Source organism: Muscardinus avellanarius (genome assembly GCF_963383645.1).
Source record: "Muscardinus avellanarius genome assembly, chromosome: 1".
NCBI classification, from domain to species: Eukaryota; Metazoa; Chordata; class Mammalia; order Rodentia; family Gliridae; genus Muscardinus; species Muscardinus avellanarius.
This window is the reverse complement of record NC_137786.1, coordinates 236,453,869-236,476,691: the sequence shown is the minus strand read 5'-3', so window position 1 is coordinate 236,476,691 and position 22,823 is coordinate 236,453,869. Positions and strand designations below refer to the sequence as shown.

At 56.2% G+C, this 22,823-nt stretch overlaps 1 protein-coding gene across 1 annotated transcript in view; it reads left to right on the top strand.

Annotated features, from left to right (window-relative positions):
• SHANK2 (SH3 and multiple ankyrin repeat domains 2) overlaps window positions 1-22,823 on the top strand; it is a gene marked incomplete at both ends in the record, with an annotated part of 444,067 nt that overhangs the window by 23,777 nt on the left and 397,467 nt on the right. The window contains 3 exons of the mRNA XM_080711505.1: window positions 1,896-2,004; window positions 13,995-14,146; window positions 15,584-15,751. Coding sequence (XP_080567631.1) covers window positions 1,896-2,004; window positions 13,995-14,146; window positions 15,584-15,751 — 429 coding nt within the window. The remainder of the gene's footprint in view (window positions 1-1,895; window positions 2,005-13,994; window positions 14,147-15,583; window positions 15,752-22,823) is intronic.

The window sequence follows — 22,823 nt, the reverse complement described above, 5'->3', positions numbered from 1 at the left end:
GTTCATCAGAGGGGCACAAGGACTTTTCTTGGAAGGTTCTACTCTGCCATTATCTTTTAAAAATATTTTGTGCTTAAGTTGTCCAGACGTGGCCAGCGGTCACCCTTCTTCCCGGCTCCTTGCCCCGTGGCAAGGCCCCATCGTCCTTGACGCCCTGACCGCTTTCTGGCAGAGAGAAGCTGCCCCGGGCTCCTGTACGTTCCTTGCCTCAGCCCTGAATCTTCAGGGACAGGGCTGTTTCATCCACAAGGTCTCAGCACTGGGGTTTCTTTTGTTATTATTGTTGTAACTCTCTGACACATAGATAAAAAAAAAAAATGTGGTTTGCGGCCAGCCTCAGCTACTTAGGGAGGCCCTTTGCAACTCAGTGAGACCCTTTTCCAAATAAAGAATAAAAATTACGGCTGGGGGTGTAGCTCGGAGGTAAAATGTCCCTGGGTCCCATCCCCAGTACTGCCAAAAAGAAAAAAAAAATGTGTTTGTGAATGTAAAGAAAACTGTTGATTAGCGGTGGGGATTTAAGGGCCACGCAGGGCATCCTGTGTGGGCCACTAGTTCCAGCCCCAGAGATGTTCAGATGGAGATCCAGTGTGTGGCAGGAGGCTGGAGGGCACGGAGCCTCATGTGGAATCTACCACCACCCCTCGGGGAGCTGGGAGAGGTGTGGGGCAGGGTGAGGACGGAGCCCCTGATGAGCTCTGGACATGCCAGCGGGCCGTCACATCCTGCATCGGGGACCAGTCGGCCTGTCTCTCCAGAGCAAAATGCCATCGCCTTTCTAATAGAGGGGCCGGTGAGGCTTGGAAAAGGTTCCTCCCCGCGGGTGGAACGAGGGACCCTGCTGATCTTGTGAGGAGCAGGTGCCTCCCTGCTCCCCGGACCCAGCAACCAGGTTCTGCCCGCGTGGCTCCTGGGTGAGCCAGGAAGGGGGGCTGTGTTGGCTTTCTGCTGTAAAAGAAGGAAAGGCTTGTTTTACTCACAGTGTTAAAGGTCCAGACCATGGTCAAGTGGCCGGTGCTGAAACAGCCTCAGAAAGTGGCTCCGCCCATGGAAGCCAGAAGCTGAGGGGGAGGGGCCAGGTGGGAGAGGCGGGGCCAGGAACAAGACCTTCCCTCCTGGACCACACCCCCAGGGCCTATTTCCTCCAGTGAGGCCCCACTTCCCCACACAAGCCTTCCACGTAGAGGCTTTGGGGGACACCAGATCCCACCCACAACAGGATTACGCTGAACAGTGGCCGCCCTGCCTGCTGTCCAGCGTAGCAGACGCCTTCTAGGTCAGACCCTCGGCCTTCCTTGCTTCTGGCAGGTAGAGTTGGAAGGTCTGGGTGGGTCCTGGGGGCTGCAGGGCTCCGAAGAGCTCTAGGTGGCCCGTTTGCGAGACAACTCTCAATAAAGTAAGGCGTGGCCTTTTCCTGCCTCTGTGCCCAAACACGAGGTGACTTATAAGTGCCAGACATCTGTTTCTCGTGGGTCTGAGCCTCCCAAGTGGACGGGCTGATGGCGGCGTGGGGCCGGGAGGGCCGGTGGCATCTTCAGTCTCACTGTGGCTCCTGTGGTGGAGGGGGCAGGGAGCACCCCAGCGTCTCTGGCATCAGAATGTAAATTCCATCACAGGTGAGGGTTCCACCCTGTGACCCCCCAGGGGCCCCTCCTAGGAAGAATGGAAATTAGTCTTCCACACGTGCCTTTTGGAGGGAAACAGGGGTATATGTCTTTGAAATGATTTTCCAGGCCAAGTAGCAGGGATGGCCCCGTGCTCAGCCCTAGGCCCCCAATGCAGGAACCCGCTGCGTAGTGAGCCCTCCGCGGGGCAGGCCAGCGCGCCCCAGGGGAGAGCTCTCCCCTAGGCAGTAGGGATGTTTCTTACAAAGACATTTCTCTTTTCTTCTTTAGACCAATCTGAAAAAGTTCATGGATCATACTCAGCACCGATCGCTGGAGAAACTGTCCAAGCTGCTGGACCGGGGTCTGGACCCCAATTTCCACGACCTGGAGACCGGAGGTGGGTCCTGGCCACAGAGGCCTTCGGGGACTTCAGTGGTGGCAGGAAGCCGTCCTGTGGCTCCCACTGCACGTGACCAACACGTCACGTCCGTGATCTCTTTCTGCTTGGACTTCGGAGGTGCGTCCTCCGTCCCACGAGTTCCTGGCCTGAGCCCTGGGCCTCTGATGGTGGTTGATGGGCCCACCAAGTGCCTTTCTCTTGGGCGCCCGCATCCTCGGGGACACACAGGCAGGGCATGCAGACGTCTTGCGCCCCCTGCTGGACACTGAGTTCCTTAGGCCTGTGAGCCTCAACTGTTGCAGGGAAATTCTGCTCTGTGGAGAATCTTGGCACCGTGGACCTCGGGTTGGGACGGTTCCTTCCTGCGAGCACAGTCCCTGCATTATAGCGTGGTGGGCAGCAGCTCTGGTCTCGACCCACTAGATTCTGGTAGCAACTCCCAGCAGTGACGACCCAAAGTACCTCCTAAGCGGGGGGATGTTGCCGCCCCCAGAGCCTGGGCAGTGCACGCAGCCGGCGTTGGCGGGCAGAGGCCGGGCCCTGTGGAGAATCCAGAGTGACTCCGGTGGGTGTCCATCGGTCAGGAGGTTACCCCGGGCTGGCCCGCATTTCTCTAGGGCTCAGGATAGGGGCCGCCATTCCCTTTGCTGGAATGTTGCGGGCCTGCCTGCTGACGATCCCTCTTGTACAGACTAATACTATATACCTTGGGATTACTCAGCACGCAGGAAAGGGACGTTTCCTATGGAGTGTGGCGCTTTCTCATCCCCCTGGGAGGCTCAGCTGACTGCTGGGGTAGAACCCAGAGGCTTTTTACCTCCGGGCTAAACTTCCAGGCCTATTTTTTATATTTTTATTTGGAAACAGGGTCTCACTAAGTTACCGAGAGCCTCACTAAGTAGCTGAGGCTGGCTTCGAACCTGCGCGATCCTCCTGTCTCAGCCTCCCAAGCGCGGGGATTACAAGCGTGCACCACCACGGGTTCACCGAATGCAAAGGGCTTCCCTAAGTAGCTGAGGCTGGTCGCGAACCACGATCCCCCTGTATCAGTCTCCCAAATGCTGGGCTCACAAGCGTGCGCCACCACGCCTGGCCCTAGTTTTTATTCTTTATTTTGAAAGTGCCTCACTGAGTTGCAGAGGGCCTCACTAAGTAGCTGAGGCTGGCCACGAACCTGCAACTCCTGTCTCAGCCTCCCAAGTGCTGGGGTTGCAAGCGTGCGCCACCACGCCCAGCTCATGGCTTACCTTAGAACTTTTTTTGTGTGTGTGGCACTGAATCCAGGACCTCTCGACTGCTGGGAAAATACTCCTTTCCTGCACCCTGTGTGCCATACTTTGGAGCTCACTGTGGGCACTGCATGTTCTGGGGGTTTGGACAAACGTACACCATCCTGCATTCACCATGACATTTTGGTACTCAAGATTCTGTGCTCTGCCTCCCTCCTCCGTAACCCCTGGCAACCACCCCTGTCTTCTATCTCCAAGGTTTTACGTTTTCCAGGATGTCGCAGAGCTGAGGTCTTTTGGTCTGTGGCCGCTTCAGATCGGCCTCTCTGCTTGGGAAGAGGCATCTCAGTCTCCCCTGCGCCCTCCCACGGCTCCAGCCCCGAGTCTCTTCAGGGCTGAGTAATATTCCATCCTCGGGACGCACCCTGGTCTGTTGTCCGCCTCCCGGCCAGGGGACGTTGGGTTACTTCTCGTACTGTTGGTAGTGGAGCGTGTAAAGGCCAATCTGAGTATTTGGAGTATCCCCAAAGGGGCGTTCCCCCAAATCCGGACAGAGGCCGGTGGCTGGCGGCGGGTTTGGGGAGATGGGGACCGAGTCTGAGCAAGGAGACGAGAGTGCAGTTCTTGGATACCCTGAGTTGTGGGCGGTTCCAGGGCGGGGCGTGCAGCACCCCGCTCCACCTGGAGCCAGGGGGAGGAGGGCACAGCACAGCCTGCTGGCTGGCGGAGGGCGGCGCTGGGCGTGGCTGGCTCGGCCTGTTTCCCTTTGGAGGTAACACAGCGCAGTCAACTGACCCTCTCACCGGGAGTCCGGCGGACACTGCACCCCTGGGGCCACGGGCTGCGGGCTGCGGGCGCCCAGGTCCTGGGGAGCCGTGGGCAGACCTGCTCTTAGCCCTGGTCTCTCCCCGTGGGGCATGTGATGACCAGGTCATTTTCTCCTCTCCTAAACCAGACGGTTTCCCGCCTATGGGGAAGGTAAACAGGAACCTCAGATGACTATTCAGGTTCATGAGTGTGGTTTGGACCCAGAGCGAGGGAGTCAGGGGTGGCTTTAGGGGCTGCCCCAGGCAGGAGGTGAGGGGACCGGCGTGTCCCGGGTTCCCTGGGGCTGCCCTGGTTTTAGCACGAAAAGTATCATGCTCCAGGGACCTTTGGTCTCAAACTGGTACCCAACCTGTTAGTAATAAGAGTGCTTTAGGAGCCGGCGTGATGGCACACACCTGCAATCCCAGGACTTGGGAGGCCGAGACCGGAGGATCGTAATTCACGGCCAGCCTCAGCTATTAGTGAGGCCCTCCGCAACTTAGTGAGACCCTGTTTTTAAATAAAGAATAAAAAAATAGGGCTGAGGGTGTCACTCAGAGATAGAGTGGACTCTGTGTTCCATCCTCAGTACTGTGAGAAAAAAAAAAAAAAAAAGGAAGAGCACTTTATTGACGGCTTCAGACAAGGGGCAGCTGGTCCCGGCCGCTTCGTGGCTGCACCAGCCTCTCTCCTGGACGCTCACAGGTCCTCTGTGGCACCTCTGTCCTTGGAGGAGCCTGAGCTCCAGGAATGGGGTCTCCCTGGTCTGACCTGGGTGGAGCGGGGGACTAGGTCACAGCCCGGGCCCTGGTGAGAGACCCAGAGAGCCCCCTGCCTCTTCTACAGTGTGAGGACCCAGCAACAAGGTACTGTCTCTGGACCAGGAAGCAGCACCCACCAGACAGCACCGTGGTCTTTGGTTTCCAGCCTGCAGACGGAGCCCTGGGAGGCTGCTGCCTCTGAGCCGTCTGCCTCTGGTATCTGGTTACAGTGGCCGGAGCTAAGGCAGCCGCCAGGCACCATGAGGAAGGAGGCAAAGCCTGGGTCCCTGCTTTGGCCCTGGGTCGGTCTGCCGTCCCACCCGCTCTGCTGTCTGGAGGTGGCCTTCGGGCTGCTGCTGAGGCAGCAAACCCAGCTTCCTCCTGGGTGGAGCTGCACAGGGTGGGCGGCAGCGTGCACTCGCTTGGCCTTATTCCTGGTGGGCGCAGTGGCTTTCCGCTCACCGAGCAGCAGAGTCCGGCCGCCAAGCTGACCTCACTTCCCACCTACAGACACGAGGGCAGCATCTTCTGAAGATCCCGGAGCACCCAGACAGACTGAGGGACACTGGAGAGATAATAAAATCCCGGCAGGGTGAGCTGTCAGTGCCAGCCTGGCGTCCCCAGGCAGCTGTGGCGCCTGCCCTAAGTGCAGATGTCTTAGGCCAAGAGGATGACGGGACGGGGTGGGAAGGCAGACTCGGCCGCCTCACCTCCTGCCGTGGCCACAGCCCCTGCGGTCGGGACAATGGCGTCCCGCAGCCCTGCAGCGTAACGCAGGCAGCCATCTTGGGAGAACCTGGCCGTGTTTGTGGCTGGGGAGGTCTGTCCCCGCTTCAGCCGTCTCCATGAGAAGGGAAAGCCGGAGCTTCCGCAGAGCACCCACGACACACACCTGGCCTCTGCGCTTCAGGTCCAGCTGCTCAGTGGCTCGGCCTGGGCAGCGCTGCCCGTGGCCCGCCAGGCGGGGCCCCTCCTGATTTGACTGTTCACGGTCCGTGCTGAGGCTCCTGCTTGCGCCCGCACGGTGCCGTGGTCCTCGCTCCCAGGCGGCCCAATTAGAAGGCTTCTCAGACATTCCGGATCCCTGCACACGGCAGCCTCCTTGGCCCGGAGAGTGGAGGGGCCTATTTGATGCGCGTGGTGACTGGTACCCATAGCCAGCCGTCTCCCCGTGGCCCCCGGGTGAACCGCCGTGTGTAATTCCCCAGGAATGATGCACCGGAGAGCGTGCAGCGGCTTGTGGGAAGAGGGTTCTGGGAGCTCGTAAACACTGGTCCGTGGGGGGTGAGAGTCCCGCAGATTACCCCGCACAGCGCTGGATGCAGGGCTAACAACTCCCTGTGGGGCCGGCGGGCGTTCGGGTACCTCTGGTTTCTTGCGTACAGTTCCCAATAAGAGGCCTGGTTTTTAAGTGAGAGCGCACATACAGCGTCCAATTATTTCAGGATCGTTTGTTCTTTTGTGTGGTACTGGGGGTGGAACCCAGGGGCATTCTACCTCCGAGCTCCACCCCCAGCCCTAGTTTTATTCTTTATTTTGAAACAGGGTCTCACTGAGTTGCAGAGGGCCTCGCTAAGTAGCTGAGGCTGGCCGCGAACCGCGATCCTCCTGTCTCAGCCTCCCAAGTGCTGGGATTCCAAGGGTGCGCCACCACGCCCGGCTCAGGGCTGACTCTTGTTTCTGTATGGTCTGTGGGTTTTGCCACATGTATGACGCTCCGAATCGACCATCACAGCTGCATACAGGAGTGTCGCCACCCTAAAGAGCCCCGGCGCCCCAGCTGCCCATCCCTCCCGGCCTTGGGCACCGCCAGCCTCTTACCGCCCACAGTTCCAGGTGCTATGGCATTGGAACCGTGCAGCGCACATCCGCGTTCGGTGGTCTCTTTCACTTAGCAATACGCACGTGCGTTTCCTCCGTGTCCTGTGGTGCCAAATATCGCGCGGTTCCCCACACACGCCGCGTGCTCTCCACACCCCTTCACCTGCTGAAGGAGCAAGTTACGTGCAGCACCTGGTGGTCGTGCATAAAGTCACCGTCACCGTTGGCGGTCAGATCGCTGCGCGCACGTAAGGTTTTAGCTCCTTCGGAGAAGCACCTAGGGCTCCACTGCTGGCAGGGGTGCTGAGAGTATTTAAGAGATGGCCGAGATGTCTTTGGAAGGGGTGGCGCTGTGTTCCATCCTGCCAGCTGTGAGCCAGCGTTCTGGCAGCTTCACACCCTCGCCAGCGTCCCAAGACTGAGCGGTTCTGTCTCCTCTACCTCCAAGCTACACCCCTAGTCCTATTTTTTAATTCTTTATTTCAAGACAGGGTCTCACTGAGTTGCAGAGGGCTTCACTAAGTAGCTGAGGCTGTCCGCGAACCGCGATCCTCCTGTCTCAGCCTCCCGAGTGCTGGGATTGAAAGCGTGCGCCACCACGCCCCGCTGTCTCCTTTTTTTCTTTATTTTTCAGATAGAGAGACAGAAGCCGGGCGTGGTGGCACAAGTTTGTAATCCCAGTACTTGGGAGGCTGAGGCAGGAGGATCACAGGTTCGCGGCCAGCCTCAGCTACTCAGTGAGGCCCTCCACAACTTAGTGAGACCCTGTTTCAAAATAAAGAATAGAAAATTGGGCTGGGCCTAGAGCTTGGAGGTAGAATGCCCCCTGGGTTCCATCCCCAGTACCACAAATAAGTAAAGAAAGAAAGAAAAATAAGTAAAGAAAGAAAAGAAAAAACAACAGAGACAGAGGTTGTTTATTTAGGGATACACTTCAAAGGAGAACGCGGGCCCTGGCAGGAGGGAGAGGGCAGCTTTGGGGTCTTGTTTTTTTTATCGGGGCCCACAGCAGGGGTGGGCCTGGACTCCTCACAGGCCTCAGGCTCTGGACCTCAGCTGACTCATGACCTTCCTTCTGCCTCCTTCATTTACTAAGCACCTGGGGAGTCTCAGGTGGGCAGAGGGGCCTCGGGGATGAAGGGTGTGGGCCTGGAGAGGATTTTGCCTAAGAAAGAACAGACCTTGTAGGGTAAAGATAAAGATCGTGAAGTTTCTAGAACTGAAAACTAGAGTTTACCCGTCTTTCTGGTTTTCTCTCTCTCTTTTTTTTCTTTTTCTTGTCGTACTGGGGGTTAAACCTAGGGGCAGTCTACCTCCAGGCGATACCCCCAGCCCTATTTTATTTTTTTGTTTAGGAACAGGGTCTCGCTAAGTTGCGGAGAGCCTCACTAAATTGCTGAGGCTGCGATCCTCCTGCCTCGGCCTCCAAGTACTGGGATTACAGGCATGCGCCAGCACACTGGCCTCTGGTGTGTCTCCTTTTTAAAAATATTTTCTGTCCTACCTCATTTCCTCCCTCTGGGACTTGGACCCCTTCATCTGAAGGCTGCAGGCCTGTCTTCAACAGCATCTTCAAGCTGGCAAGGGTCGAGGGCCCTGCCTAGCCAGGGACCGGAAGCCTCGTCCTAACGGACATCCAGGAGACAGAGCCTGGCCTCGGTTACTGGGGCGGGTTCTTCACACTCAGGCCGGCCGCTCACGTCACCGAGGGACCCCCTCCCCCGAAACGGGGATCAGTAGGTGGGCTTTTCCTATGCGTCTCAGGGTTTTGGTGAGCCTGTCCTGCCAAGCCTGCCCTTAGTTGGCTTTTGTAAGCCTGGCCATTTGGTCAACAAAGCCATTCCTTTATTTTTCGATGGTATTTCACTGATGGTGGGTATTTTACACACAAAAAACGGACACGTTAGTTCATTGTACAATAACCCAGACATAGCTTTACCCTGGACAAAATGATTAGCACTTTTTATTATTATTATTATTTTTTTTGGTGTGTGATATTGGGAATGGAACCCAGGGGCTTTCTACATCTAAACTACACCCCCTGCCCCTGTTTTTTAAATTCTTTTTTTATTATTTATTTATTTATTTACTTATTTACTTACTTACTTACTTTACAGGTCTGGAGATGGAACCCGGGGCATTTTACCTCTGAGCTACACCCCCTGCCCTATTTTTTATTCTTTTTTTGGAAACAGGGTCCTACTAAGTTGCGGAGGGCCTCACTAAGTAGCTAAGGCTGTCTACGAACCACGATCCTCTAGTCTCAGCCTCACGAATGCTGGGATTACAGGCGTGCGCCCCCACGCCTGGCTTCTTTTGTGTGTGTGTGTGTGTGGCGCTGGGGATGGAACTCAGAGGCTTCCTACCTCCTGGCTACACTCCCAGACCTATTTTATATTTTATTTGGAAACAGGGTCTCACTAAGTTGCTGGGAGCCTCACTCAGTAGCCGAGGCTGGCTTCGAACCTGCGTGATCCTCCTGTCTCAGCCTCCCAAGCGCGGAGATTACAAGCGTGCGCCACCACGCCCAGTTATTTTTCTTTTTTTAATTTTTTGAAATAGGGCCTCACTGAGTCGTGAAGGGCCTTGCTAAGTAGCCGAGGCTGTCTGGGAGCCACATCCTCAGGTCCCCGGCTCCCGAATGCTGGGGTTTGGTTAGCACTGGTGACACAGGGCCCCAGCGTCTTGTCATGAGCCATCTTCTCTGGGGAATGGCGTGTTTGGACAAGTGTGCGGCTCCAGCCACTGTTTGGCTGGCTGCTTTGTCTCCTGACTGGTGAGCTCTGCCGGTTTTCCGTTCATTCCAAAATACAACGGCTTGATAGGATTTTCTGCAAACATGTCCTTCCTCCTTGTGAGCGGCAGCCTTTCTACATTAAAGCGTGAGTCCGTGGAAGAGCCTCTTTAAAAAGCCGTGTTCAGTGTACTTTGCATTTTAGAATGGTTTTAGATTTACGGAATAAAATCAGCAATAGTACAGAAAGCTCCTGTATCCCCCGCGCCCACTTGCGCATCTTTGACACCTTAGAATAGCGCCATGCTTGGGCCACGGTTAATGATCTTGATCTTACCCCAGAGTTACACTCCATCTTACCCAAAAGGCTGAGAAGCGATTTGGGGCACATTTTTATTAACAAAAGCATATGCCTGAGGCGGCTTGCCTCAGTTTCCCCTCGTCCTGGGATTCGAATTACATTCCACCCTCGTGTCTCCCGTGCAGTGAGTTTCTCGGACCTTCTTTGTGATGACCGTGGCTGGTTGAGGAGACTGCGCAGGGGCGGCGTGGGGTGCTCTTTCCCTGGGAGCTGTCAATGTCCTCCGGCAGCTGGCGCCTGGGTGTGTGGAGGGAGCTCGCGGAGGTGAAGGGCGTCCAGGCGCCAGGTGTCCGCGTGACTTATCACGTGGAGTGGCTTGACCTGCTGGCCGAGGCCACGTCTGGCCCTGTCCTCTGCCGTGACGTTCCCTGGCTGCCGTCCTTTGCCGCTGGGCTCTTTGGAAGGAATTCAGTGCACGTGAGGCCCACACCTGAGGAGCGGGGGTCATGTGCCTCCTTGCGGTAGAGAAGCAGTATAGATTATTTGGAGTTTGTCTTTAATGGAGACCCTTCTTTGCTTATTCAGTTGATATTTTATCAGTATGAATGTGGAGATATATATATATATACACACCCAATGCAGTTGCCTCTCACTGTCCACGGGGATTGATTCTAGGACCTCTGCAGATGGCAAACCCAAGGATACCCAGTTCCCTTCTATGACAGGGTGGAGGATTGCATATAACCTATGCGCCTTTTCTTGGAGACTGTAAATCCAGTGTCGTGTGTGTGTGTGTGTGTGTGTGTGTGTGTGTGTGGTACTGGGGATGCAACCCAGGGGCCTTCTACCTCCAGGCTACAGCCCCCGACCTATTTTATATTTTATTTAGAAACAGGGTCTCATTAAGCTGCTGAGAGCCTCACTCAGTGGCTGAGGCTGGCTTCGAACCTGCGCGATCCTCCTGTCTCAGCCTCCCAAGCGCGGGGATGACAAGCGTGCGCCGCCACGCCCGGCTAATCCAGTGTCTTTTTAAAACAGAAAAAATTCAATACCTACAAACGGAGGGATCTTTTCAAGGCGCTAGGGTGCAGACCCCCGTGTGGTGGCGGAGCCCAGCAGAGAAGGGAAGGCACTTCAATGGTGGAACAGACGGCGCAGCCCACGGCGTCTCAGGCTCACTGTTGCTTGGCGTGTTCGTGGGGCGCACCCCGCCAGCCCCAAATGTGGAACCTGGTTGGCGCCCCTCTGCTGATGTGACCTGGGCAATGGACATTAGGGGTGGGCTCTCCTGACCTGCCAGGGTGGGTCTTGGCCGAGCTGAATGGTCCAGTCTGAACACTGTTTGAGGAAGCTTCCGGAACCCCAGAGAACTCGATGGCCCTGGCTCTTGCCCACGGTCCCGTCCTAGACATGAGGCACACGGTCATCGTCACTGGGTAGCACCGTCCTCTCTGTCTGTATACTCAGCATCAGCACCACGCCCAGCATCTAATAGGGCCTGGCCCGCCAGGGGCCCCTGTCATCATGGTCCAAGCTGATTTTTTTTTTTTGGGGGGGAAGTACTGGGGAGGAACCTAGGGACATTCAACCTCCAAGTTACACCCTATTTTTTATTCTTTATTTTGAAACAGGGTCTCACTGAATTACAAAGGGCCTCACTAAGTAGCTGAGGCTGACCGCGAAACCATGATCTTTCTGTCTCAGCCTCCCAAATTACAAGCGTGCGCCACCACGCCTGGCTTCAAGCTGATCTTACCAATCCCCTCAGCCTTCTCATAGGCAGCATTCTCACTTGTAAAATGATACAACTCAAGGAAGATAGTCCAGAATAATCTTAAAAAAAAAAATTCTAGTTTGAACCCAGGCATGATGGTACATAGCTGTAATCCCAGTACTTGGGAGGCTAAGACAGGAGGATGGCAGATTTGAAACCGCCCTCAGCAATTACCAAGACCCTTTCTCAAAATAAAAAGTAAAAATAGCTGGGGTAAGCCGGGCGTGGTGGCACACGCTTGTAATCCCAGCACTTGGGAGGCTGAGACAGGAGGATCGCGGTTCACGGAAGCCTCAGCTACCTAGTGAGGCCCTCTGCAACTCAGTGAGACCCTGTCTCAAAATAAAAATAATAAAAAATAGGGCTGGAGTTATAGCTCAGAGGGAGAATGCCTCTGGGTTCCATCCACAGCACAAAAAGGAAAAGAAAAAAAAAAGAAACTAGTTTGGACAGTGTAACTTTTACACTGGATACATGTCCTCAGACAGGTACAAAAGGAAAACCCTCCCATGCTGGGAGATTCTCTGGCCCCAGCCCCGGGCCGCATGGCGGTGAAGCTGTTGTGATATCAGGTGAAGCTGTTGCGATATCCATGCTGTTGGTCCCCATTACACCTTCCGAGGCTCCATCCCTCTTCTTCCCCTCTCTCCCTATGGGGCCTTTCAGATGCCTTTGGGGAGAGGCAGAAGGAGGGCCTGGCCAGCAGGTACAGTCTCTCCCCTTGTGCCTGCTCTGCCCAGTCCTGTGTATTCACCAGGAAAAATCAAGTTGTAAAGGGTTCCTCCTGAGAATTTGAGGAGAATGCAAAGCAGGGGGCCTACTTCTGAATAAATAAATGTAGGAGTTGAAAATGGGTGGGTAGCCGACCGTGGTGGCACAAGCTTGTAATCCCAGTACTTGGGAGGCTGAGACTGGAGGATCGCAGGTTTGAAGCCAGCCCCAGCTACTTAGTGAGACCCTGTTTCAAAAATAAAGAATAAGCCGGGTGTGGTGGCACATGCTTGTAATCCCCGCGCTTGGGAGGCGGAGACAGGAGAATCACTCAGGTTCGAAGCCAGCCTCGCTGGCTTAAGAGACCCTGTTTCCAAATAAAAATATAAAATAGGTCTGGGAGTGTAGCCCGGAGGTAGAAGGGCTTCTAGGAATCCCAGTACCACCAAAAAATAAAATAAAATAAAAAATAGGGGCTGGGAGTATAGCTCAGAGGTAAAATGCCCCTGGGTTCCATCCCTAGTATGGGAAGAAAGGAAGAAAGAAAGAAAGAGAAAAGGAAGAAAGAAAGAGAAAAGGGTTGGGAGCAGTCACGTGACAGGAGGCGGTGCTGGTCCTCCTGGGGGAGGAGTGATGGACTCGGTGGATGCTCAGAAGGGCCCTCCAGCCCCGGTGCCAGATCCCAGGTTCTTCCTTCCCAAACCGTGCTGGGGACCGACTCTGGCCCTGGAGCTCCCGTGCTGTCCTGGTGTCCCGAGGCTCTCACTTCCTCATTTAAAGCCTCTCACATCAACCGCAATGGTACATCATTAAAAAAAATCATCAGTGCATTGAAATCGTCCACGATAGATGCATAGTGGTGCCTTTATGGGTGCGTGCGGCATTAGCAGGGCAGGGGAAGGAAACAGACGGCAGCACATCTGGCTTAGCCGTGGCCACGTGGGTGTGTGAGGAAGATCAGAGCAGCAGAAGGAGGTGTCCTGACAAATACTAGCATCCTGCCGGGCGTGGTGGGCACGCTTGTCATCCCAGCATTCAGGAGGCTGAGACAGGAGGATCGCGGTTCGCAGACAGCCTCAGCTACTTAGTGAGGCCCTCTGCAACTCAGCGAGACCCGGTTTCAAAATAAAGAATAAAAATAGGGCTGGGGTGTAGCTCAGAGGTAGAATGCCCCTGGGTTCCATCCCCAGTACCCCCTCCCCAAAATACTGACATCCTCAGCCTCAGACAGGAGCCTGGGGTCAGGTCTGGGCCCACCTGCACGGGATGAAGACCCTTCATGGCCCTCGTCCCCACCAAGGCCGGCCTCGCTGTTCCCCTCCCAGGCTCTGTCCCATGTCCTCGTGCCCACTTGCACTGCGTGCACAAGGCCTTCTCTGCTAACCTGGATGGGCGCCCGGGAGCCCGGGCTCTGGGTCTTAGGCACCTGCCCCTGCAGCCCATATTGTAAAATTAGATGAAGAAGGCAACACCTGCCCTTCATATCTGTACCTGGAGCCCTAACCCACGCCCTTCCTGGGAGGGAAGCGTCCGGATGGTGTCCTGGGACTCTGCGCCCACAGTGAAGGAAGCGGGAGCCTCCCGGACTCACAGCCCCTGGCACAGTGCTTCAGAAACCCTGCCACAGCTGCCATTTTGATTTGTGCATCATCCCGCGTGACCCCATCCTTGTCAGGGACTGCCTGAGCCGCCCTGGCTGCGTGCACCGCCGGGGTCCCCACGGGGGCATAAGTACCTGTGTCCGTTCTTTAAGGCGGTACATTTGGGCACTTGAGAGTGTCTGAGTGGCGTAGGCGCTGGCCTCCCGAGTGTCAGTTCTGACGTGCGTGCGTGTGTCCGGGCCCCTCAGAGACTCCGCTGACGCTGGCCGCCCAGCTGGACGACCCCACGGAGCTCATCAAGACGCTCAGGAATGGCGGGGCCCACCTGGACTTCCGCGCCAGAGACGGGATGACCGCCCTGCACAAGGCCGCCCGTGCGAGGAACCAGGCTGCCCTGAAGGTACGGCGCGCTCTCTGCCACCTCCCCGCGAGGCCGGCCCGGGACGGGGAATCTGCCCTGCCAGAGCCAGGAAGGGCGGCGGTCTCCGACTTTCCTGCCCTCGCCCCTTGGCCTGACTCAATGTCCACCGAGCCAGCTCCCCTCTCCCTCTGAGGCCAGCGCCGAAACCCAGCCACATGTCCCAGGAGTCAGGAACCCAGCGGCGGGCACGGAGCCAGCCTTGCCGCACCTGTTGCTGGGGCTCCGGGAGCCAGGCGGGCATGCTCCCCAGGCCCTTCCTCTGCCGCCATGGCCCAGAGCTCCCTGCCCCACCCCAGCAGGGATGCTGACACATCTGGAGAGCGCAGGGCGCCCCAGGAGCCTTCTCCATCAGAGCCCTGCCTGGAGGAGGCCGCCTGCTCCCTGCTGACCCCACAGTGGACGCCCCCTAGGTCTCCTCTGGGCAGCGCCTTTCTGCAGACTCTGAAAGCAGAGTCCCTGTCACTGCTGGCGAGAGTCACCGCAGAGCTCCGCGCTCACTGAGGCCGGCTGCCCCGGCCTAAGCTTAAAGGGCCTTCTCCCTTCCTCAGCTGCCGCCTCGCTGGGACCTGGGGTCCGGGCTGCGGGCAGGTGTGTCCGAGTGCCACAGCTCTGCGTCCTCGGGCGCAAGCTGTGTGCCCGAGCACCTCCTGCTATTTCTCTTTTTCTTTCTTTTTAAAATAGCTTTATTTGTGCCTTGTAATTATATATCATAGTGAAATTCAGAGTGAGACGTACAGGTGTGCACCCGGCACCCGGCGTACTTCCCCCGACAGTTCACGACAGCTAGATTACGAGCTCTCTGCGTATTTATTTATTTATTTATTTATTTTGCTGTACTGGGGATGGAACCCAGTGGCATTCTACCTCCAAGCTACACCCCCAGCCCTGTTTTTTTATTTTCTCCCCCTCTCTCTCTCTCTTTCTTTTTGCATTACTGGGGATGGAACCCAGGGGCATTCAACCTCCGCGCTATACCCCCAGCTCTATTTTTTATTTTTTATTTTGAAACAGGGCCTCACTGCGTTGCAGAGGGCCTCACTAAGTAGCTGAGGCTGTCCGTGAACCGCGATCCTCCGGTCTCGGCCTCCCAATGCTGGGGTTCCCAGCGTGCCCACCACGCCCGGCTTAGCCCTCTGCTATTTTAAGTCTAGAAATGTCACTGTCCATGCCGGGTGTGGTGGCGCGCGTAGAAAGCCTCTGGGTTCAACCCCCAGTACCACCAAAAAGAAAAAAAAGAAAGAAATGTCACTGTCCGTGGTCATGAGCGCCTTTATTCTGAAGGGCTGGGGGAGCAGTGGGGCGCGGGGCTCGGGTCAGCCTGGGCCGCAGGAGCGAGGCCCATGACCTACCCCGACCCTTCACCCTGCGCGGGAGGAGTCACAAGCCTGCTGACCACAGCGCTGGACTTCTTTGCAGACCTTCTTAGAGCTCGGAGCCTCCCCAGACTACAAGGACAGCTACGGGCTCACGCCGCTGTACCACACCGCCATCGTGGGGGGCGACCCCTACTGCTGCGAGCTCCTGCTTCACGGGCACGCCTCGGTGTGCTGCCAGGATGAGAACGGCTGGCATGAGATCCACCAGGTACGCGATGGCTCCGGACCACCGTGGGCCGGCTGGGGGCAGCCACGGCCCCGCCACACCCTCTGGGTAGCGTTTGACTTCCCAGGAAGTCCTGAACCGTCTCTGTTGACCGTCAGCCTTTACAGATAGATCCTTACGCAAGGTAAACATTTCTGAAATCGCTGGAGAAACTGGAAGTGTAGACGGGCGGCTGTGTTTCTGCGCAGCAGGGAGAGGCTCTGAGGATCCGTGGGCGCCCCGGTTCCCGCCACCCTGGGGTCCCGGTAGAGATGGGGCAGGAGCTCCCCCACACGGTGACTGGCCTGGCTCCTGCCCCCGGGGGCATGTCTTACAACCCCCCGCCCTGTCTGTGGGTGAGGGAGGGATGTTTCTATATATTCGCAGGCTGGACAGGAAACAGTCTACTTGCTGGTACCAAGGGGAAGCTGTGCGTGGGCCAGGTGTGCGTGCGGGCAGGGGAAAGCCGCGGGCCCGGAGCCATGGCAGGCCTGGCTGAGGGGCGGGAGAGGCGGGGCTGGGCAGCAGGGGCCAGCCTTGGGTCTGTGCCATGGGCTCTGGAAGGACCGTCCCTCTTCTGTTGCCGGGCACTGCCAGAGACGGAGGTCAGTGGGGAAGCCCAAGGGTGCCCACTGGGGTCAGGGTGGAGAATGGGCGGAGGAGGGACGCAGGGCCTGCACGCCCAGGAGGCCAAAGCGTGGGACAGGTGAGGTGGGCAGTCACCCTAACCTGTTCTCACTCCGTCTTTTTTTTTGTTTTTTTTTTTTTTTTCGGTACTAGGGATGGAACCCAGGTGCGCGGGGTCGTGGGAGTGTAACTACCTCCAAGTTACACCCTCCCCCCGGCCCTAATTTGTATCCTGTGGTTTGAAACAGGGTCTCACTGAGTTGCAAAGGGCCTCACTAAGTAGCCGAGGCTGTCTGTGAACCGTGAACCTCCTGTCTCAGCCTCCCGAATGCTGGGATTACAAGGGTGCGCCACCACGCCTGGCTCGCTCGGTCTTGACGGTGACCCGCCATCTCCTCAGGCTCCTGGGCGTTTTTCAACACCACACACACTGTCCCCAACCCGGAGGGAGAGGCCATGTGCCCACTGTTCAGGGCCCAAGGGGGAGGAGCACCTGTAGCAGAGGCCCCAGCAGGCCACTCTCGCTCGGCTCTGGGCCTGGTGCTCCGCCCCTCTGTGGGTGCGCGGGGCTCTCGGAGCCGCCCATGGCAGCCCCAGCTCACACCGGGCGTGGCCTCAGAGCCGAGTAGAGGAACCAGCCTGGGTAAGCGCCTTCCACATGCCTGACGCGAGACCCTTGTTATCTGGAGCGTCTCCTTATGAAGAAGGAAAAGTATCTTCCCCCACGATGGTTAATTTTCTGTGACAACCTGCGAGGCTTCATCCCCAGATATTTGCTCCTTATTTTTTTAATTTTTTTTTGTTTTGTTTTGGTACTTGGGATTGAACCTAAAGGCATTCTACTTCCAAGTTAAACGCCCCAGCCTGATTTGTGTGTGTGTGTGTGTGTGTGTGTGTGTGTGTGTGTGTGCGTGTGTGTGTGTGTGTGTGTGTGGTATTGGGGATGGAACCCAGGGGTATGCTACCTCTGAGCAACGTCCCCAGCCCTATTTTTTATTCCTTATTTTGAAACGATCTCACCGAATTGCAAAGGACCTCACTAAGTAGCTAAGGCTATCCTCGAACCACAATCCTCCTGTCTCAGCCTCCCAAATGCTGGGATTACAAGCATGTGCCACCACGCCCAGCTCTGATTTTTTAATTTCTTATGGTAACAGGGTCTCACTAAGTTGTGGAGAACCTCACCAAATTGGCAAGGCCGGTTTCGAACCTGCAGTTCCTCTTATCTCAGCCTCCCAAGTACTTGGGTTATACAAGCATGTGCCACCACGCCCGGCATTTACTTTTAGTTTTTGAAGCAGGGTCCTGCTAAGTTGCCAAAGGTTTTGCAAAATTGCCAGAAATGGCTTCAAACCTCCGATCCCCCTGTCTCAGCCTTGGAAGTACCGGGATTCCGGGCGTCCCTCACCACGCCTGGCCTACATTTCAAAGTGTAGCTGTTCCTCAGTGTCCTGGGGGGAGTTCCAGGACACCCCCAGATCGGCAGTGCTCAGGTCCCTCCTGTGCCAGGGCGGAGTATTTGCGCAGAGCCTCCACACGTCCTCCCGTCCGGTGCTTTAGACCGTCTCTGGATCATTCGTCGTACCTGCTGCAGCCGCGTGGAGCGTGTGACGTGCTCACCTGGATTGCTTAGAGAAGGACCGCCAGGAAAGAGTGTACACGGGTTCAGCGTAGACGCGGTGTTTCCCCCAGTTACTGCGTATCGGTGGTTGGCTGAATCCACGGCGGCACAGCTGGGAGGACGCGCCGCGCACACACGGGCACGCATGCGCACACGCCTTCCTGGCTGTGTGTCTCGGGACATCCCTGACCAGCAGGGCCCTGAACAGCGAGGGGGCCCTGCCAGGTGGAGCCGGCCCCGCCCGCCACATTGCCTCCTCCGCACTGCTGCCCGCTCTGCTGCGCAGCCCAGTGTCTTGGCCACGCCAGATTCCATCTCTGAGGTCCTGGGCTTGGGTATGGGGCATCGCCACCCCTAGTCCACCCAAACACCCAAACGCCACGGTTGGCGCCTCTGCACCTGGAGGCCTGACGGTCAGCCCTACCTCTGCCTCCGGCAGCTGGCTTTTTGCAGCACCTCGAGGGGCCGGGTTGGCCCACCCTCTAGTGGTCAGTTTTCTGGGAAAGCCATTTTTCCCTGCACTGAAGGCCTTGGGATCCACCGCGCAGACCCCGAGCCCGGCCTCGGTGGCCTGCGGGCTGCCAGGGCTGCTCACGGCGGTGAGGAGCAGATGGCGGCCGTGGCCCGATGACTCCACCTGCATCATTTTTCATGTGCTCAGAGCAACCCCAGCAGATCTCTCCTCGTCTAAAAGATATTTAACAGGCCCAGAGAGGGCAAGAAACGTGCCCAGGGCGGCGGGGCGAGGGCAGGCCGCCGTAGCCCTGGTCTCCAGCCCCCTGGGGCAGACACCTCTCCATGCAACACTGCACCTGTTCAGAAGAAAACACAGGGGCACGGGGCCCTGCACATGCCCGGCTCCTCCAGGACACCTCAGGGTGCCTGGGATTTCAGCTTCGCATCCGCGTCACCGCTCTGTCTACAGCACCACGTCTCTTGCTGGCCTCCGGGGTACAGATGGCCCTGTTCATCCTGAGCCACGGCAGGCCTGCTCAGAGATGCCCCAGTCAGCACTCCATCCTGGCTGTTCCGAGCCAGGCGTGTTTTGGAGCCAGGGAGAGATGCCCGGCCGCCCCATGGCTGACACCCCAAGATCCCGTACCCTCAAATTTGTTATTCAGGGCCGGCCTAGTGGTACACACCTGTAATCCCAGGACTGGGAGGCAGGGACAGGAGGATCCCAGGTTTGAGGCCAGAACATAGTCACTTGGTAAGACTCTGTTTAAAAAATATATATAAAAGGGCTGAGGGTGTAGCTGAGAGGTAGAACACGCCTGAATTCAAGCTCCAGTACTTACAAGATTTTGTTATTCATATTGCTTGATTATTTTTCCATTCCAAAAATAAATATCCGGTCAACCAGATGTGGTAGTATGTGCCTGTAATCCTAGTACTTGGATAACACAAAAAATAAGATGAAACAAAGGCTGGGGGTATTGCTCAGAGGAAAGATGCCCCTGGGTTCAATCCCTAGTACCAAAAATAAATACATATTTGCTCATCGTAGAAATCTTGGAGAACACAGAAAAGCATAAAGAAGCAGGTTAGCCAGTCCCAGCGGTGCACACCTGTAATCCTAGTATTTGGGGGTCTGAGGCAGGAGGGTCACAGGTTCAGTGCCAGGCTCAGCAACTTAATGAGACCCTGTTTCAAAACGAAAAATTAAATAGGACCAAGGTGGGCCAGGCGTGGTGGCGCATACTCCTAATCCCAGTGTTTTTTTTTTTTTGTTTGTTTGTTTTGGGTTTTTTTTTTTTTTTTTTGGTGGTACTGGGGTTCCTGGAAGCCCTCCTTCCTCCGGGCTACACTCCCAGACCTATTTTATATTTTTGAAACAGGGTCTCTTACGCCAGCACGGCTGGCTTCGAACCTGCGCGATCCTCCTGTCTCCGCCTCCCAAGCGCGGGGATTACAAGCGTGCGCCACCACGCCCGGCTAATCCCAGCGTTTGGGAGGCAGAGACCGGAGGATTGTGGTTCGCAGATAGCCTCAGCTACTTAGTGAGGCCCTGCACAACTTAGATCCTGTTTCAAAATAAGGAATAAAGCCGGGCGTGGTGATACATGCTTGTAATCCTCGCACTTGGGAGGCTGAGACAGGAGGATCGCACAGGTTCGAAGCCAGCCTCAGCTACTTAGTGAGGCTCTCAGCAACTTAGTGAGACCCTGTTTCCAAATAAAATATAAAATAGGTCTCGGAGTGGAGCCCAGAAGTAGAAGGCCCCTAGGATCCATCCCTAGTACCACATACAAAAAAAAAAGTTCTAGCCTTAAAGAAATTCCACACTTCTGGGCTCCGCCTCCCTCTCCTCCTCCCCCTAGGCTGCACTCTGCCTACCTTCCCCTCTGGCTCCGGCTCCCTTGGGTCCTGGAGCTTCTGGAGCCTGGGGATAGGTCCCTGTCATTCCCCCTGGGCTGGAAAGGGGCCACGGATGGAGCTCACCACATGATGTAGGCGGAGGGCTGAGTGTGTGAGCACCTTTCTCCATCCACTCATCCCCTTGAGGGCTTGGTGCCCTGGCCTAGAGCTGTGTAGTCTGGACGCTCTGGTGTCTGCTGGCTGAAGGCGTTAACATTTGAGCCACCTCGGGGGCGGCCAGGCAGTGGGCTTCTCCCGTAGGTTGGAGCTTCTCTAGTACACTGAGATGGGCACCATGTACCCTGTACTAGAGTGACCACCATGTTCACTTGCAAGGTGACCATCATGTCCAGATTCTAAGGCACAGAGGTGACTGTGCCAGGGCACTGTGGTGGCCACCAGGCTGCCCTGGGGTCCCGGGAGCACAGCGGCGTGTACCCCATGGCCCAGGAGCTCTGTGGCCCCGCAAATTGGCTTGTGGTCAGTGTGGACAGGAGAGCTTCTGAGTTGCAGCTGGGCTGCGTTGCTGTCGGGGCCCTCCGGGGTGTCCCTGAGGAGGCTGGAGGTGGCATTCCTCAGCCCTGGTTTCGGGACATTGTATCAGAGCCCCATGGCTGTTGGCATGCAGGTCTCTGAACCATAGCCGGTCACACAGTGGGTGCAGCAGGCAGCGATGATCTGCGCTTTACAGAGAGGGCCTCGGGGACTAAGAGTGCGGGGCCCCCTGCTGCTAAGTGGAGGACTGACCTCACCTTTCCAAAGGCCGTGCCATCCAAGCTCTGGCACCAGAAGACCAGTGGGCCAGGCCATGGCCTCACTCACGGGAGACATGCAGTGATCCCCCCAACTCTCAGGATTTCCAGGCTGAAACATGACAAATTAGTAGATCTAAGCTGGTATGAACTTGCTGGGACCACTACAGCAAGTACTGCGGCCGGGGACTCCAGCCGCCGGCCTCGCTGCCCCACGCCCCGTGGACTAGAAGTTGAGACAGTGGTGTCGCAGGCGGCTCCCCTTGCTCACAGACGGTGTCTTCTTCTCCCTGTATCCTCGTGTGGCCGTGGTCTGTGTGTCTCTGTCCTGATCCCTGCTTCCCACAAACACCCCGGTTTTGGAGATTAGAGCCACTCTAAGGGCATTTTATCATACCATCTTTTTTTTGGAGCTGGACCCTGGGCGATTCTGCCTCCAAGTCACACCCCCGGCACTTTTTAATTTTTGTTTTGAAGCACGGTCTCAGTAAGTTGAAGAGGGTCTCCTTAAATTGCTGGCCTCGGACCTGCAGTCCTCCCATCTCACCCTAATGCGAGCACTGCATTGCCAGCCTCCCAGTGACTGGGATTACAGATGTATACCAACGCACGCAGTTGAATTGTAATTGTTTGTTTGTTAGTGGTGCTGGGGATTCTACCTCTGAGCTTCATCCCCAGCCCTGTTTTATATTTTAGTTTGAAACATTGTCTCACTAAGTTGCTGAGGCTGGTCTCAAACCTATGATCCTGCTGTCTCTGTTCCCAAGTACTGGAATTACAGGTGCGGACTACGACTCTGGCCTTAAAACCCCTGTCTTCAGCCGGGCATGGTGATGCACGCCTGCAATCCCAGTACTTGCAAGGCTGAGACAGGAGGATGGCAGGTTGTTGGCCAGCTTCAGCTACTTAGGCCCTCTGCAACTTAGTGACACCCTGTTTCAAAATACAAAGAATAAAAAATAGGGCTGGGGTGTAGCTTGGAAGTAGAATGCCCCTGAGTTCCATCCCCAGTACCACAAAAGAATAAAGAGCCAGGTATAGTGGCACACGCTTGTCATCCCAGCATTTGGGAGGCTGAGACAGGAAGATCCAGGTTCGTGGCCGGCCTCAGCTACTTAGCGAGGCCCTCTGCAACTCAGTGAGACCCTGCTTCAAAATAAGGAATAAAAAATAAGGCTGGGGGTGGAGCTCAGAGGTAGAATGCCCCTGGGTTTCATTCCCAGCTCTGCAATAAATAAGTTAAATAAATAAATAATGAATAAAATATAAATTAAATAAATACATAAACACCCCGTCTTCGAGGACCATGGCATCCTGATATACATCACACAGCAGTGTCAGGGCCACACAGTTCAGGCCATGATGCTCATTAGAAAAAGGAGACACTTTCTGGTTCCCGCCACAGCTCACATGCTGGTCAGGCTTCCTGGCAGCCTCGGCCTCCCCTGCAATGGGGCAGGCAGGATGACCACAGCTGGCCCTGGGGCGCCTCAAGCCTGGGGCCCTGGGGCAGCCGGTGTCTCCAGCACACAAACAGGTATTTGCATTGTCTGAACAAGAATGATGTTTCTTCCAGGGGCAGCCCACAAAGGCTGACACCACACAACTCTGGGGTCTCCTTGGACCATGCTGTTCACGGCACAGCTTACAAATAATGCTTGTGCCGGGCATGGCGGCTCATGCCAATAATCCCAGTATTTGGGAGACCGAGACAGGA